Source organism: Tachyglossus aculeatus, chromosome 2 (assembly GCF_015852505.1).
Source record: "Tachyglossus aculeatus isolate mTacAcu1 chromosome 2, mTacAcu1.pri, whole genome shotgun sequence".
NCBI classification, from domain to species: Eukaryota; Metazoa; Chordata; class Mammalia; order Monotremata; family Tachyglossidae; genus Tachyglossus; species Tachyglossus aculeatus.
The window spans coordinates 44,475,217-44,489,139 of NC_052067.1; the positions used below are offsets into that span (position 1 = coordinate 44,475,217).

Here is a 13,923-nt window from a genome sequence, read left to right on the forward strand (position 1 = left end):
GATTTTGGATCCTTCAGGAGGCTTTGAAACAAAGTAATCCTTGTGTCTGTAGATTTTAAAAGTAAAACTTTCAGGTTGAAGTAAATGGGGTGATTTTCTTTGTCTGCAGTATTCCAAAATTGTCTGCCACAAAATCACCTGCCCAGCAGTCGCTTGTGCCAATCCATTCTTCGCTGAAGATGAATGCTGTCCTACATGCGTCCACTGTGAGTATTTAATTGAGCAAAGAGGATCCCGTTCCTTTTGTATATTTCGTTTTGTTTGTGCTGTTTTCTTTTGGTGGAGGAGCAGAGACATGGATGAAAAGAGTAGAAGAAACCATCTGAGCCAGAGAAAAGATTGGCCTCATTAAGTACCAACATAGCGAGCAATGATAAATTGCTCAGACATCCTCAAAGACAGTTTGCTGCATAAGACTCCCATTGTTCCATAAACAAAATACAGTAACAAAATAGACATCATAATGATTAAAAATACACTTTGGATGCTAAGAAAATGTGTAACATGGCTAAGTATGTCTTGAAAATCATCAGAACTGCCATGTCAATCAATCAATCATATTTATTGAGCACTTACTATGTGCAGAGCACTGTGCTAAGCACTTGGGAGAGTATATTTATATATATAGCATTCCTTTATGCATATACATTCCTTTATACATATTTATACATATAGCTCTATACCTTTCCCCCAGGAAGCATTTATATACATCCCTTTAAACACTGTTACTTACCTGTAATTAATTTTAGTGTCTTATTCCCCCACCAGATTGTGGGGGGATTGTAAGACACTAGAGAAGCAGCGTGGCTTTGAGGAAAGAGTACAGGCTTGGGAGTTAGAGGTTGTGAGTTCTAATCCCAGCTCTGTAACAATCTTCCAGAATATTAATTCAAAGCTGGCATTTTAATAGCGCACACCTTATAATTCCTAATTTTTGATTCAGTATTCCAGTGATCAGATTTGACAGCTGAAGGAGTAAAGACTACCCCTTTTGATCTCCTGGGAGAGGGTCTGAAGTTAGAGAGAAAAGTCCCATTTCACAGAAAGCACATTAAAGTGATTGGAAATCTTACTCTATTTGGAACTATTTTCCCTATTCCTTTAGCTGAAATCTTGTTCTAGGCTACATTCATGACATGATAGATCCTTCAAAACCTATATTTGGAGGCATATCAAATTTTGGTGGTGTCCTGTAACAAAAAAATCATCTTACTGAAAGTATAGCAAGGGATTTTGAGGGATTCTGGGATTATAACGGGCATTTTCTTCAGTTATACTCATGCTGTAATTGTGGTCAAAATGACAACAGTTCCATGACAATTTCCCTACAGTCCCAAATTTTACCAGATGTAAGACTGCAAAGTCAAGTTGAAATAGGACTCAACTAAATCGCATCTCATCCAATTGAAAGCTCTTGCTAAACTCTTGAAAATAGTTAATACAAAGGAATGTCTGTGTTGGATTTTAAGAATAAGAAAGAGAAATGGAAATTTTCATTCTATATAAGACAGAATGCAGGCCTTGGAAGGCTCTACTCTGCTCCAAAATTCTAATTGCTCCCTCTTTGAACCATGACGCAGGCTTTGCTCTCTCTTATGGGTACATGACAAAGACGCACCTTGTTAAGATATGAAGGACCACAGAAGGATTGATCCCTGGAAGATTTCCCTTGATTATATTCCACTAGTAGAAAGAATTATTTATGGGGAGTATATGGATCGCTTCCTCTGAATTGTTGCCCCGCACAGGATCTCACTGGTGAATATGTCTGCCAAGCTGCCTGTTAAGATCTGATTCACATTCACTCATTCAATCGTATTTATTGAGCACTTACTGTGTGCAGAGCACTGTATTAAGTGCTTGGAGAGTGCCATTCAGCACTAGAGAGACAATCCCTTCCCACACTGGGTTTATAGACTAGAAGGGGGGAGACAGACATTAAAACAAGTAAACAGGCATCAGTATAAATAAATAAAATTATGGATGTATACACATCAAAATAAGTAAACAGGCAGAGGGTGGGACGGGTGTGGGAGGAAGAAAATGGCGGCTGCTGCCTTTTCTAAGAAGGAATTTTATGTTTCATATTTTAAAATGTCCTAGAATCCCCGAAGAAAGCCAGATCAGGTTTTGGTTTTAAAATGTGTGGTGAAATTTTGGCAGTCCTGATGGTTAGGGATGGTGGCAGTGGGGGGATTAGAGGGGGTGTGAGCAAGGTGGAGGCCTCCTTAGCTCAGTTTGGCTCCAGGTCAGGGTGCTTTGGGAGAAAGTCAAGTCTGCTTGCATCCCTGGCTCCACCCCCACATTGGCAAAAGCGTTGTTTGAAAAAAACTTGGTAAAACCTTTGCTTTACCACCCTCATGCCCCCCAGTCTTTTAATGCTATTGATGCCTGTCTACTTGTTTTGTTTTGTTGTCTTTTTCCCCCTTCTAGACTGTAAGCCTGTTGTTGGGTAGGGATTGTCTCTATCTGTTGCTGAACTGTACTTTCCAAGTGCTTAGTTCAGTGCTCTGCACACAGGAAGGGCTCAATAAATATGATTGAATGAATGAAAATAGCAGGGTTCCTGGCCATAAAGGCACTGTTAATCCATTTAACCTTTCATAATAGTGTTGTACTTTTATCTACCCCACTGTAGGGTAATTCCTGTGATGGGAAATGGCTTGTTTCATCCAGGAATAAAGACAATATAATAATAATATCATTATATATTATATAATAAATATTATATAATAATAATAAGTATAATTATTATAGTACTTGTTAAGCATTTACTATGTGTGACACACTGTTCTAAGCACTGGGGTCAGGTGGGACACTGTCCCTGTCCCACAGAGAGCTCACACTCTTAATCCCGTTTTACAGATGAGATAACTGAGGCCCAGAGAAGTGAAGTGACTTGCCCAAGGTCACACAGCAGATATGTGGCAGACCTGGGATTAGAACCCAGGACCTTGGTCTAGAACCCATGGCAATATCTGAATAGTCTATTCAGGAGTCTAACCTAAAATGGTTCAAGAATTTAACAAATGTTCATTCATTCATTCAATCATATTTATTGAGCACTTACTGTGTGTACAGCACTGTACTAAGCACTTGGAAAGTACAATTCTGCAATATATAGAGATAGTCCTTACCCAACAAATGGGCTCACAGTCTAGAAGGGGGAGACAGACAGCAAATGTCTAACCGTCATTAGTATACCCCTTTCTCCTTAATGTGAAGGTTGCATTAGTGTTAAAGTTTATGTTACAGAAAACTCATGCTATAGTACTGACATATTCCAATGTGCTCTCCCCCCCCACCCCCAATTCCCTTTACAAACCTGACACAATGAGCTCAAACATGGCAGCATTGTTGGAAGAATATACTTTCCCATTCCCAGATCAGGTTGTAGGCCAAATCAGAATTGAAAATAATGTCCATTTCACCCACTGTGCTTTCATTATAAACCTCAAACTCTCTAGGGACAAAGGATTTCTCTGGGCCTAAGTTGTTTTTGCTCACTCCGCCCCACAGCCAAAGACGGTGAAGAAGGTTGGTCCCCTTGGTCAGAATGGACAGAATGCTCTGTCACATGTGGTTCAGGAACCCAGCAGAGAGGAAGGTCATGTGATGTCACCAGCAATGCCTGTATCGGCCCGTCAATCCAGACAAGGATGTGCAGCCTTGGAAAATGTGACAATCGCAGTGAGTATTGTTGTTTTGTTTCTTTGAACCTCTTTTCAATTTAACCCTATCCCTTGAAAGATTGTCCAAAGGAGGGTTTTTTGTCACAGTGCCCCAAGTCATTTTTATTTATTCATTCTTTCAATTGCATTTATCAAGCAGTTATAGTGTGCAAAGTACTGTACTAAGAGCTTGAGAGAGTACAATATAGCAATATATGGACAGATTTTACACCCACCGTGAGCTTACAGTCTAGAGGGGTAGAATGTTATTAATACATTCTGCTATTCATTAGTACTCAGAGGCTTTGACATCCAATTCTGATCGTCTTGACTCCTTAGATAATGGTTTTCTCTTCAGTTCCAGATTTCAGACATGAAGCGATTGACCATGACTCTTATCTGTGGTTCCAATAATGAATCCTGCTGATGTTTTAGGGTGGCAAAACAATAGGAGATTTAACCTTCTTGTTTTATCTTTCTTCATTTTTCAGTTCGGCAAAATGGTGGCTGGAGCCACTGGTCTCCTTGGTCTTCGTGTTCTGTTACCTGCGGGATTGGCAATATCACACGCATCCGTCTCTGCAATTCCCCAATCCCTCAGTTGGGTGGAAAAAACTGTAAAGGAAATGGGCGGGAAACCAAGGCGTGCGAAGGACCCCCCTGTCCCAGTAAGTTGAAATTTGACCTCAGAAAGGGTTGTATCTTATGTAGCCCCTGCCAGGCACATTGCATTTCCACTGTGATGGCCCTGCTTGGGAAGGATCCCATTCTTTCTGGAACACCGGAATGTATTTCTGGCAATGGTCCAGCATTAAAAAAACTACAGCAAAAGCCAAGATAATTCGATGGAGAAATCAAAACATTGTAACTTGTAGCTTGGCTTGGCTTACTTGGGGAATTCGGAGTTCGCTTGTGATGCTGATCATTCGTGCCAAGTCGAAATGGCAGAGCAAGCTACTGGTGGTGATTCACATTTGCTCAAACAATAGATAGTTCAAAGCTATCCATGTGGTTTGGAAAAATTTTATTTTTTTCCCAGCAAAAGCTGAAGATCAAAGATTTGGTATCCAAAATTAATCTGATTATTCAGAAGTTCTCTGTATTAAGGATCAGGATCAGTAGCACTAGTATTTAATGAACACCTTGGGGAAATAAACTACGTGATTCTTGCCTTGCAATACTTAACCATATAATGGTACATGATAAAGCCAGTTTCTTATGGATTTAAGATTGGGCCTCTTTTTTAAAAATCCCACAATGAAGCGAAATAAAATAAAATTAATTTCCTGGAAAGCATTGAAATCCAAATATTATTTTGTTGCTCCCTCGCCCTTCTTTTTAGTGATAATTAAGAGATATCAGTAGTTCAATCAATCTAATTTATCGAGCACTTGCTGTTTGCAGAGCATTGTGCTAAGAGCTTGGGAGAATTCCATTGTCCTCTGTCCACAGTGAGCGTGGAAAGATACGGTTATGGTAATACATAATGCTGTCCTTCTTGCTGCTATAATTTGCACAGTGCTAATCTCCACTTTTGTATGTTGTAGTTAATGGTCGTTGGAGCCCGTGGTCTCCCTGGTCTACCTGTTCAGTTACCTGTGCTGGAGGTATCCGTGAGAGGTCTCGCCTCTGCAATAATCCTGAGCCACAGTACAGTGGAAAGGACTGTGTAGGAGATGTCAAGGAACATCAGATGTGCAACAAACAGGACTGTCCAATTGGTATGTCTGTAATGACTATTTCTAACCTGCTTGCCATTTTCACTGCCTCACTAGGTGCTAACCCCAGACATTGTGCCAAGAGAGCACATTGAACAAGCTGGGTTAGTGTCCTTCTTGAGTAAAGATTCTTTTTCTCATCATGGTGAATTCACACAAACCGTATCCTGTTTTGGTAGATGGCTGCTTGTCAAACCCTTGCTTCCCCGGAGCAGAATGCAGCAGTTTTCCTGACGGATCCTGGTCCTGCGGCCCATGCCCTGTTGGCTATCTTGGGAATGGCACTGTCTGTGAGGATCTTGACGAGGTACGTTCTGTCCTGATCTGAGCTACCTTATGGCGTTGTTTTCAGGATTCCTTCCAGAAGTCGGTTGATGACCTAGATAACAGCGAAGTAATCCTCTTGTTTGGTTCCCTGCAGTGCACCGTTGTCACAGATATTTGCTTCAAGTCAAACAACGTTCATCGTTGTGTGAACACCAACCCTGGATTCCATTGCCTGCCATGTCCCCCACGCTACAAAGGAAGCCAGCCTGTCGGAGTTGGACTAGAGGCAGCCAGAGTAGAAAAACAAGTGAGTTCTCCCGAGAAGGGTCAGCTATGCACCTATAACAGTGGAGTGTCCACAACTTATCAGATGGCGGGGAGAGGAGGCTATCTGACTTATTTTGGTAGCTAACCTAATCGACCCTCAGGAATGATTGAAGTCAAGGACAAAGAGTAAAGTACTCTTGCAGAAAGCAGCTACAAGAATCTTGCCTCTTACTTTTGGAAACAGGGCTAGTGTGACCAGCTTGGTTGATTTAAAGTGGAATTGTCAAGTGAGGTATCTTAGGGAGGTGAGATGCTTGCAGGCCATTGGAAATAAGTGGGGCATAGAGAGTGGAATTTTTTGTGGGGTGACTGAAATTCAGTCAATCAACTGTATTTATTGAGTGCTTACTGTTTGCAAAGCACTGTACTAAGAGCTTGAGTGTCCAGCATAATAGAGTTGGTAAACATGTTCCCTGAACTTAGTGAACTTACAGTCTAGAAGAAGGGCAGGCTTCAGGGTGTTCCAATGTTCATTCTTCTATAGGGGGCATCTCTACTTGTGTTTTACTCTGCCCTGGCATATCTAGGAAAATTAATAGTTCAATTCTGGATTTGTCAACAATTTCTACCAGAAAATAATAATGATAATAACAATGTTGGTATTTGTTAAGCACTTACTATGTGCCAGGCACTGTTCTAAGTGCTGGGGGGATACAGGGTAATCAAGGTTGTCGCATGTGGGGCTCACAGTCATAATTCCCATTTTGCAGATGAGGGAACTGAGGCACAGAGAAGTTAAGTGACTTGCCCAAAGTCACACAGCTGGCAAGTGGCAGAGCCGGGATTAGAACCCACAACCTCTGACTCCCAAGCCCGGGCTCTTTCCACTGAGCCACACTGCACTAGGATAACCATCTTACCAACCCATACTTTTCTTCTCTTTCTCAAACAAAAGGGTTTTCTGCCATTTCCCTTTGAAGTTAGAGCGGAATGGTTTAACTTGTTCAAGGGAATTGTACCTGAATTGATTAAAAACAACAACAAAAATCCCCATCTTTTAGCCAGGTAAAAGCCTTATTAGATGGCAGCAGTTTATATCAGAATCCTCCCCTGATTCACTGTTTAGTAATAATAATAATAATGTTTGGTGTTAAACGCTTACTATGTGCCAGTTTAGTTGTATAAAGTCATTTAATCATAGTCTTCTCAATTCACTGACCTTGTAGGTGTGTGAACCTGAGAATCCTTGCAAGGACAAGACTCACAACTGCCACAAGCATGCCGAATGCATATACCTGGGGCACTTCAGTGACCCCATGTACAAGTGTGAATGCAAGACTGGATATGCAGGGGATGGGCTCATCTGTGGGGAAGATTCAGATCTGGACGGTTGGCCCAATAATAACCTGGTCTGTGCTACCAATGCCACTTATCACTGCATTAAGGTGAGCCAGGAGTGATTCAATAATATTGTGGCTGGCCTGGGTAGTTTGGGTTAGGTTTTGATTATTAAATTTGCTCCCCAGTACACATTTATGGTAACTCAAAGTTTGTGCTTACCCACTGCCCTTCTTCAATTCAAACCCATTCACCAACACCACTCCCTCTAAACACAATCAACTCACAGAGCGCCAGATCCAGGCAAGGTAGAAATGATCATATTTTATGTTTTCAGTTGAAAATACCTCCCTGGCAAGGTTCCCTAGCTTGAAACGATTATCCATGTCCTTCATGAGGGGTTTTCCATAGTGTGACCACCTCACTTTCCATTATGGAAGCAAAAACCCATCAAAAAGAGGAAAACATGTGTTTCTCAATAACCCACAAAGGTAAATGTTTAACGGTGTGATGTTACCCAGAATGGAAATTGAATATATTCTGGGGGTCTGAATTACGATTAGCACTTCAAGTCGCACATGTTGATCCTCACAAGTGAAATTTTAGGTGTCAGGTTGACTTTTCTAGCTAAGGAGAGGTAGGGATGATTTATGCAAGTAACAATATTAATGTGTAGCTCCTTTATGTACTGATCATTGCAAACACGTGAAGAACTGATCAAAAAGGTTCTACCTAAAGTATGGGACACTAAATAATGAATGCATGTGTAATTCCTTAATGATCTTCGTGAGGACATTAGGAGAAATCACATATCCACAGTGCCTCTTCTAATTGTCTGGGAAGTGTTCATTAAAACACGTTTTGTCATGCCACTGGATGAACCTGGGTTTTAAACCAAAAGCTTCTCTACAAACCTCTTGCTCCTACCCAAATTTCACAACTTGTTCCAATTGCACAGGATAATTGTCCACATCTACCTAATTCTGGACAAGAAGATTTTGACAAAGATGGAATTGGTGACGCGTGTGATGAAGATGATGACAATGATGATGTAGATGATGAGAAGGTATGCTAGTTTGTTTAGTAACTCAAAAGTTTCTACCAATCACTTGATTAACAATTCCCTTTCCTAATCTTAAAATGTCATTTGGTAAACTATATTGCCACTAAATGGTCAATCCTTCTGCATGAGTGTGAATGAAAAATTTACAAAACATGAGCTCTGGCATTGTGAAGCGGGTTGCTGGATTAGTAGTTAGAGCACTGGACTGAATTGGGAGAGCTGGCTTGAATTCCAAGTTCTGCTATTCTGTTCTGGGGATATGATTGTTAAATGTGTTATAGATCTTACAATCTTCACCTTCTCACAGTGCACTGGATAATTATTATTGTTACTGACTAACTGTTTTCTGTGTTTAAAAATAACTGGGAACAAAAACTTTTGGATTGTTGGGAATCAAGATCACTGTTTGTAAAAACACTAAGTAATATTTGTCTTTCTCTTGACACTGACTCTTAGTGCCAGTGACCCTCACTGAGAAGCTTTGCTTAGGTGCAAAGTAAAAACAAATGTTATCTCTGAAATAATATTACCGTGGTGTCTGTAGCATGCAATTTGAGCATCATTGCCTACATCTGACATTTTTATGAAACTTTACTTTTGTAAGTCTCTGACTAAGCTTCAAAAACAAGTTCAGAATCTGAAACTCCCACCACAAACCTGTGGAAGACTCACATCTCTCCACAGCTCTACGGCCACAGCAGAATTTCCAGATACTCACATCTGGCTATATTTCAAGACTAGATCATTTTGGCAACCCTTGGTTATTGATGAGACAGAGACAGATAAATACCATAGAATGTTTTGTTTTGTTGTCTGTCTCCCCCTTCCAGACTGTGAGCCCATTGTTGGGTAGGGACCGTCTCTATATGTTGCCGACGTGTACTTCCCAAGCACTTAGTACAGTGCTCTGCACACAGTAAGCACTCAATTAATACGATTGAATGAATGAATGAATGAATGAATAATAATAGCTATAGTGCTTGTTAAGCGCTATGTGCCAAGCACTGTTCTAAGCTCAGGAGTAGATACAAGGTTATTAGGTTGGACACAGTCCCTGTCCCACATGGGGCTCACAGTCTTCATCCCCATTTTACAGATGAGGTAACTGAGGCACAGGGAAGTGAAGTGACTTGCCCAAGGTCACACAGCAGGCATGTGGTGGAGCTGGTACTAGAACTCAGGTCCTTCTGTCTCTTTAATATTAATTTCACTCATGATATTTTTTTCAAGTTTCTTCCCTGGCCAATTCAACTAAATCATTGCAACCGGGATGAATGGGTCTTTGCTTAATTGCTTTCCTTTGATTTTCTAGGATAATTGCCCTCTGTTGTTCAATCCACGCCAGTTTGATTATGACAAGGATGAGGTCGGAGATCGTTGTGATAACTGCCCCTATGTGCACAATCCTGCTCAGATTGACACAGACAATAACGGGGAAGGCGATGCCTGTGCTGTGGATATCGATGGGGATGGTAAGTCCATACTCCTTGTAAAATTCCTACATGTTTGGTTCAGGAGCAGAAGCAGAAATTTTGTTCTGTGGTGTATGGAAATCCTTTACTGCATTCATTGCAGATGTATGAACAACTGATGGAGGATTTCTCAGAAACTCCAAGCCCTAAACATGCTCGCTAGTTTTGGTACTTTTGTTGACTCCTAGGTAACACAGACAGTACTGCCTGTATTGACGTTTTGGTTTGATTTGCTTTCCCTGCTAATTCACTGGACAAGTCCCTTGAATCCCTCAGCCCCGGATGATTCCCCTGTTCTCTTACTGTATGTAAACAGCTGATCCTCTTTACAGGAAAAGCCAGAGTCACACCAATCCCTCCTAAATTCCCATTCTCTGCCCTCAACTCTGTACTAACAGCTGACTAGACCCCATTGAAACAGTCCAGTGAGCTTCTGCTTCTATCCCACAGAGAAAAACTGGCTACAGGAAAGAAGACAGAGGTTAGGGAGAAAGGGCTATTTTTCAGTACTGAGAAATATAAGTTACGAGGTTCCCCAGGCATTTGCTCTAGGGCTGGTTTTGTTTAACCCTCTTAGTAAATATTCTGGAAGGGGTAGTGTACAGCTACATTTCTGAGCCAGCAGGGGACACTGAGTTTTTCCAGTTGGTGAAAATGGTTTTGTTCTCCACATTTTAGAGGGGACAGAAAGGTTACCCAAATAGCCAGGGGAGTAGAGAAACAAACTTACGGTAAGTGGAAAGGGTTAGGACTGCACAGTCAGGAAAGTCTCCAGCTGAGAGAGGAGTTGATTGAAGAATACAAAGTAATGAAGGCTATGGTTAGGGCAAATATAGAACTGTTGCTCACCAAATTCCATACCACTGGGTCAAGGGGGCACCCATTAGAGTTTGAGTGTGGTTAAGTTCAAAACAAACAATAGGAAACTTCATCCAGATGCTCAGACTTGGTAAGTGAAGCAGATGAGCACCTTAAGGGAGTTGTGTAAGTTGAGAAGTGAAGGTGATACAGAAGAGAGCCGTTGAAGGACTTCCACAGTTAGGGGGTTGGAAGCAGAGGATGAGCCAGTGAAGGAGACTGATAAGAAGTGTCTGGAGAGGTAGAGGAATAGATTACCAAGGTTGTAGAAATTTATTCTGAATGATCACATATAGTATGAGTTGATTCTATTTTTTAATAATGACAATTCTTTAAAAAAGTTAATTTTATTTATGATTTCTGAATGTTGTAGACTTTTGGGGGACAAAGGCAAATCAAATCGAAAGTTTCTAAATGAAATTTGAAATTGTATTGCTTAGCCTTCTAAAGTCAGATGTTGGTGTATAAATGCTTCCATTTCTTTCCAACCTACAGATATTTTCAATGAGCGAGACAACTGTCCCTACGTCTATAACACTGACCAGCGGGACACTGATGGTGATGGAGTAGGGGATCACTGTGACAACTGCCCCTTAGTGCATAATCCTGATCAGGTAAAGGATCAGCCCATGGGAGAGTGAAGTGTGCCTTGCCTCTAGACATGTGAAATTAATCATTCAAATGTTTGAATTCATTCTGACAGCAAAAGTGCTATGTTGTCTCTTTGATAGTGTTCCTACCCCCAAATTCCTCTACCTCCCTCACTTCCCCTCTTTCCCCTTCCCCACTGACAAAATTTGGTCAAGTTTTCAATGGACGAAACAGAAGGGAGTGAATTGACTCATCCCTCGTGCTAATGGAAAGTGCTTTTCCCGATCTTTGCCCTTGCACTAAATGAAATAATAATTAATAATAATTCTGGCATTTGTCAAGTGCTTTGTATATATCAAGAACTGGACTTAGTGCTGGGGTATGTACAAGACAATGAGGTCAGACAAAGTCCCTGTCCCCCATAGGGCTGACAGTCTAAGTGGCCACCTGCTATTCCCCTCAATTTTGACATTGGAGTCATTGGGCTTTCACAAGTTACATTGCTAAGACAGTCTCCTAGCAAGGCTGCAAGAGGACAAAAGAAAATGAGTATTTAGTTCTAAATTCCCCTAAAATTGCACAAGCACTTTGTAAAGAGAGCATGTTTGTGCTTTTCTTCTTTTTTATCATTCAGGCAGCCTGTGTGGCATTCAAATTCTGTCAAAAAGAAAAATATCTCAATTGGCCGTACATGAGAGAACGTTGGATGACAAATTCTAAATTTGACTGCAAATCAAAGTAAACATAATTTGAAAGTGTTGGTTTTGCAAGAATACGTTGAAAGTTGTCCTTAGTTTGTGGGAATGATTGGAATACACATTGTATGAGTTATATTCAGTCTCCCACAGATGTAGTAATACTGTCTGGGCAGAACAATTGAATTCTTCAGTGATGATATGTGTGTATGTCTTTTTCAGACCATGACTGTGGGGAAAATTGCTGCATCTATTGAATATTCCTCTATCACCACCTTAAATAAATTGACTTCAAATTGGCCCTTTATTTCTGGTTTTGATAGAAGAGCTCTTCTGAGTCCTTCTTACTCTTTAATTGAATAGTTGGAACTGGTTTTCATTTTAAATTTTATTTACTGTCTAGTCAATTTCTTCTGGTGGTGAATGTGTAAATCAAATCGCTTGGTAGCACATTTTTCAGTGGGTCCTAAACTTTCTTCTTTGGCTTACCAATGTCTAAGTTAACTGTATGAAGGTAATGCAGTGTGGCTCAGTGGAAAGAACAAGGGCTTGGGAGCCAGGGGTAGTGGGTTCTAATCCCGGCTCCACCACTTGTCTGCTATGTGAACTTGGGCAAGTCACTTCACTTCTCTGGGCCTCAGTTCCCTCATCTATAAAATGGGGATTAAGACTGTGAGCCCCACATTGGACAACCTGATTCCCTTGTATCTGTCCTAGCACTTAGAACAGTGCTTGGCACATAGTAAACACATTACAAATACCAACATTATTATTATTATTACTATTATTATAATGGTGTTTCAATCAGTAAGTTAGAACCAAATGCCTTTCTATGAGCCCGATAAAAATTTCTGTCTTTCATCGGCAAGGTACATTGATTTCCAAAATGCTATAATACTTTCTATGGGTTCTCTGAGGCTCAAAGCCTGTTTTCATCGTGTTAGCTGCGCATGATCCCTGACAATCATTTTTGGGAGCCTATTTCCCTGGTGCTGAATTCAAGCTTATAGCCATGTACCAATTCCTGTTACTTATTGTTTGTTAGAGTGATGTGGATAATGACCTCGTTGGAGACCAGTGTGATAACAATGAGGACATAGATGAAGATGGTCATCAAAACAACCAAGACAATTGCCCCTACATCTCCAATGCCAATCAGGCAGACCACGACAGTGATGGGAAAGGAGATGCCTGTGATTCTGATGATGACAATGATGGCATTCCAGATGACAGGGACAACTGTCGTCTGGTGTTCAATCCCGACCAGGAAGATTTAGATGGTAATCACCTAGCATAAGGGGAGGGATCTGTTTTAAGTTCTTCGGTGGACTGAAAAACTGCTAGATAATAGTGATGATGGGAGGCTCTTTCGAGGGAGAATTCCTGCATCAGCATAGTGAAATCACCCATTGAAGCCTGCAGAATGGAAAAATGAAAAGATTTCGGGATATATCGTGCTGAAATTCCTAACGTGCTAACCTTGTTGGATGGGAAAGGGCTCTGGAAAGCCACCTAGAAACTGGAGTTGCCCGTCCAAGGTGGTGGAGCAAAATAAATGTTGGGTTTAGTTTGTGAAATGTTTGGGAATCTTGCAGGATGAATTGGTTATTGATTAGTGCTTTTTATTGACTAGGGGCTCTTAGACTGTGAGCTGCATGAATGACAGGGACCATGACTATAATGTTAGTTATTGTGGATTCGTTAAGCTCTTACTATGTGTCAAGCACCATATTAAGAGTTGGGCAAGGTACAAGAAAATCAGGTCCCACCTGGGGCTCATGGCCTAAGTAGGCGAGAGAACAAGTGTTGAATCCCCATTTTGCAGGTGAGGGAACTGAGGCAAAGAGATGTTAAGTGACCTGCCCAAGATCATGCAGCAGGTACGTGGAAGAGCAAGGATTAGAGCCCAGGCCCTCTGACTCGCAGGCCTGTGCTCTTGCCACTAAGCCATACTCTTTCTCATGTCTTCACACTGTCTAATTC

The 13,923-nt window shown here is 41.1% G+C and overlaps 1 protein-coding gene across 1 annotated transcript in view; it reads left to right on the forward strand.

Moving 5' to 3' along the window:
- THBS2 (thrombospondin 2) overlaps positions 1-13,923 on the forward strand; it is a 46,129-nt gene that overhangs the window by 24,570 nt on the left and 7,636 nt on the right. The window contains exons 7-17 of the mRNA XM_038770274.1: positions 110-206; positions 3,520-3,690; positions 4,163-4,339; positions 5,219-5,392; positions 5,569-5,696; positions 5,811-5,963; positions 7,150-7,368; positions 8,220-8,327; positions 9,637-9,796; positions 11,150-11,268; positions 12,986-13,220. Of these exons, the coding sequence (XP_038626202.1) occupies positions 110-206; positions 3,520-3,690; positions 4,163-4,339; positions 5,219-5,392; positions 5,569-5,696; positions 5,811-5,963; positions 7,150-7,368; positions 8,220-8,327; positions 9,637-9,796; positions 11,150-11,268; positions 12,986-13,220 (1,741 nt within the window). The remainder of the gene's footprint in view (positions 1-109; positions 207-3,519; positions 3,691-4,162; positions 4,340-5,218; positions 5,393-5,568; positions 5,697-5,810; positions 5,964-7,149; positions 7,369-8,219; positions 8,328-9,636; positions 9,797-11,149; positions 11,269-12,985; positions 13,221-13,923) is intronic.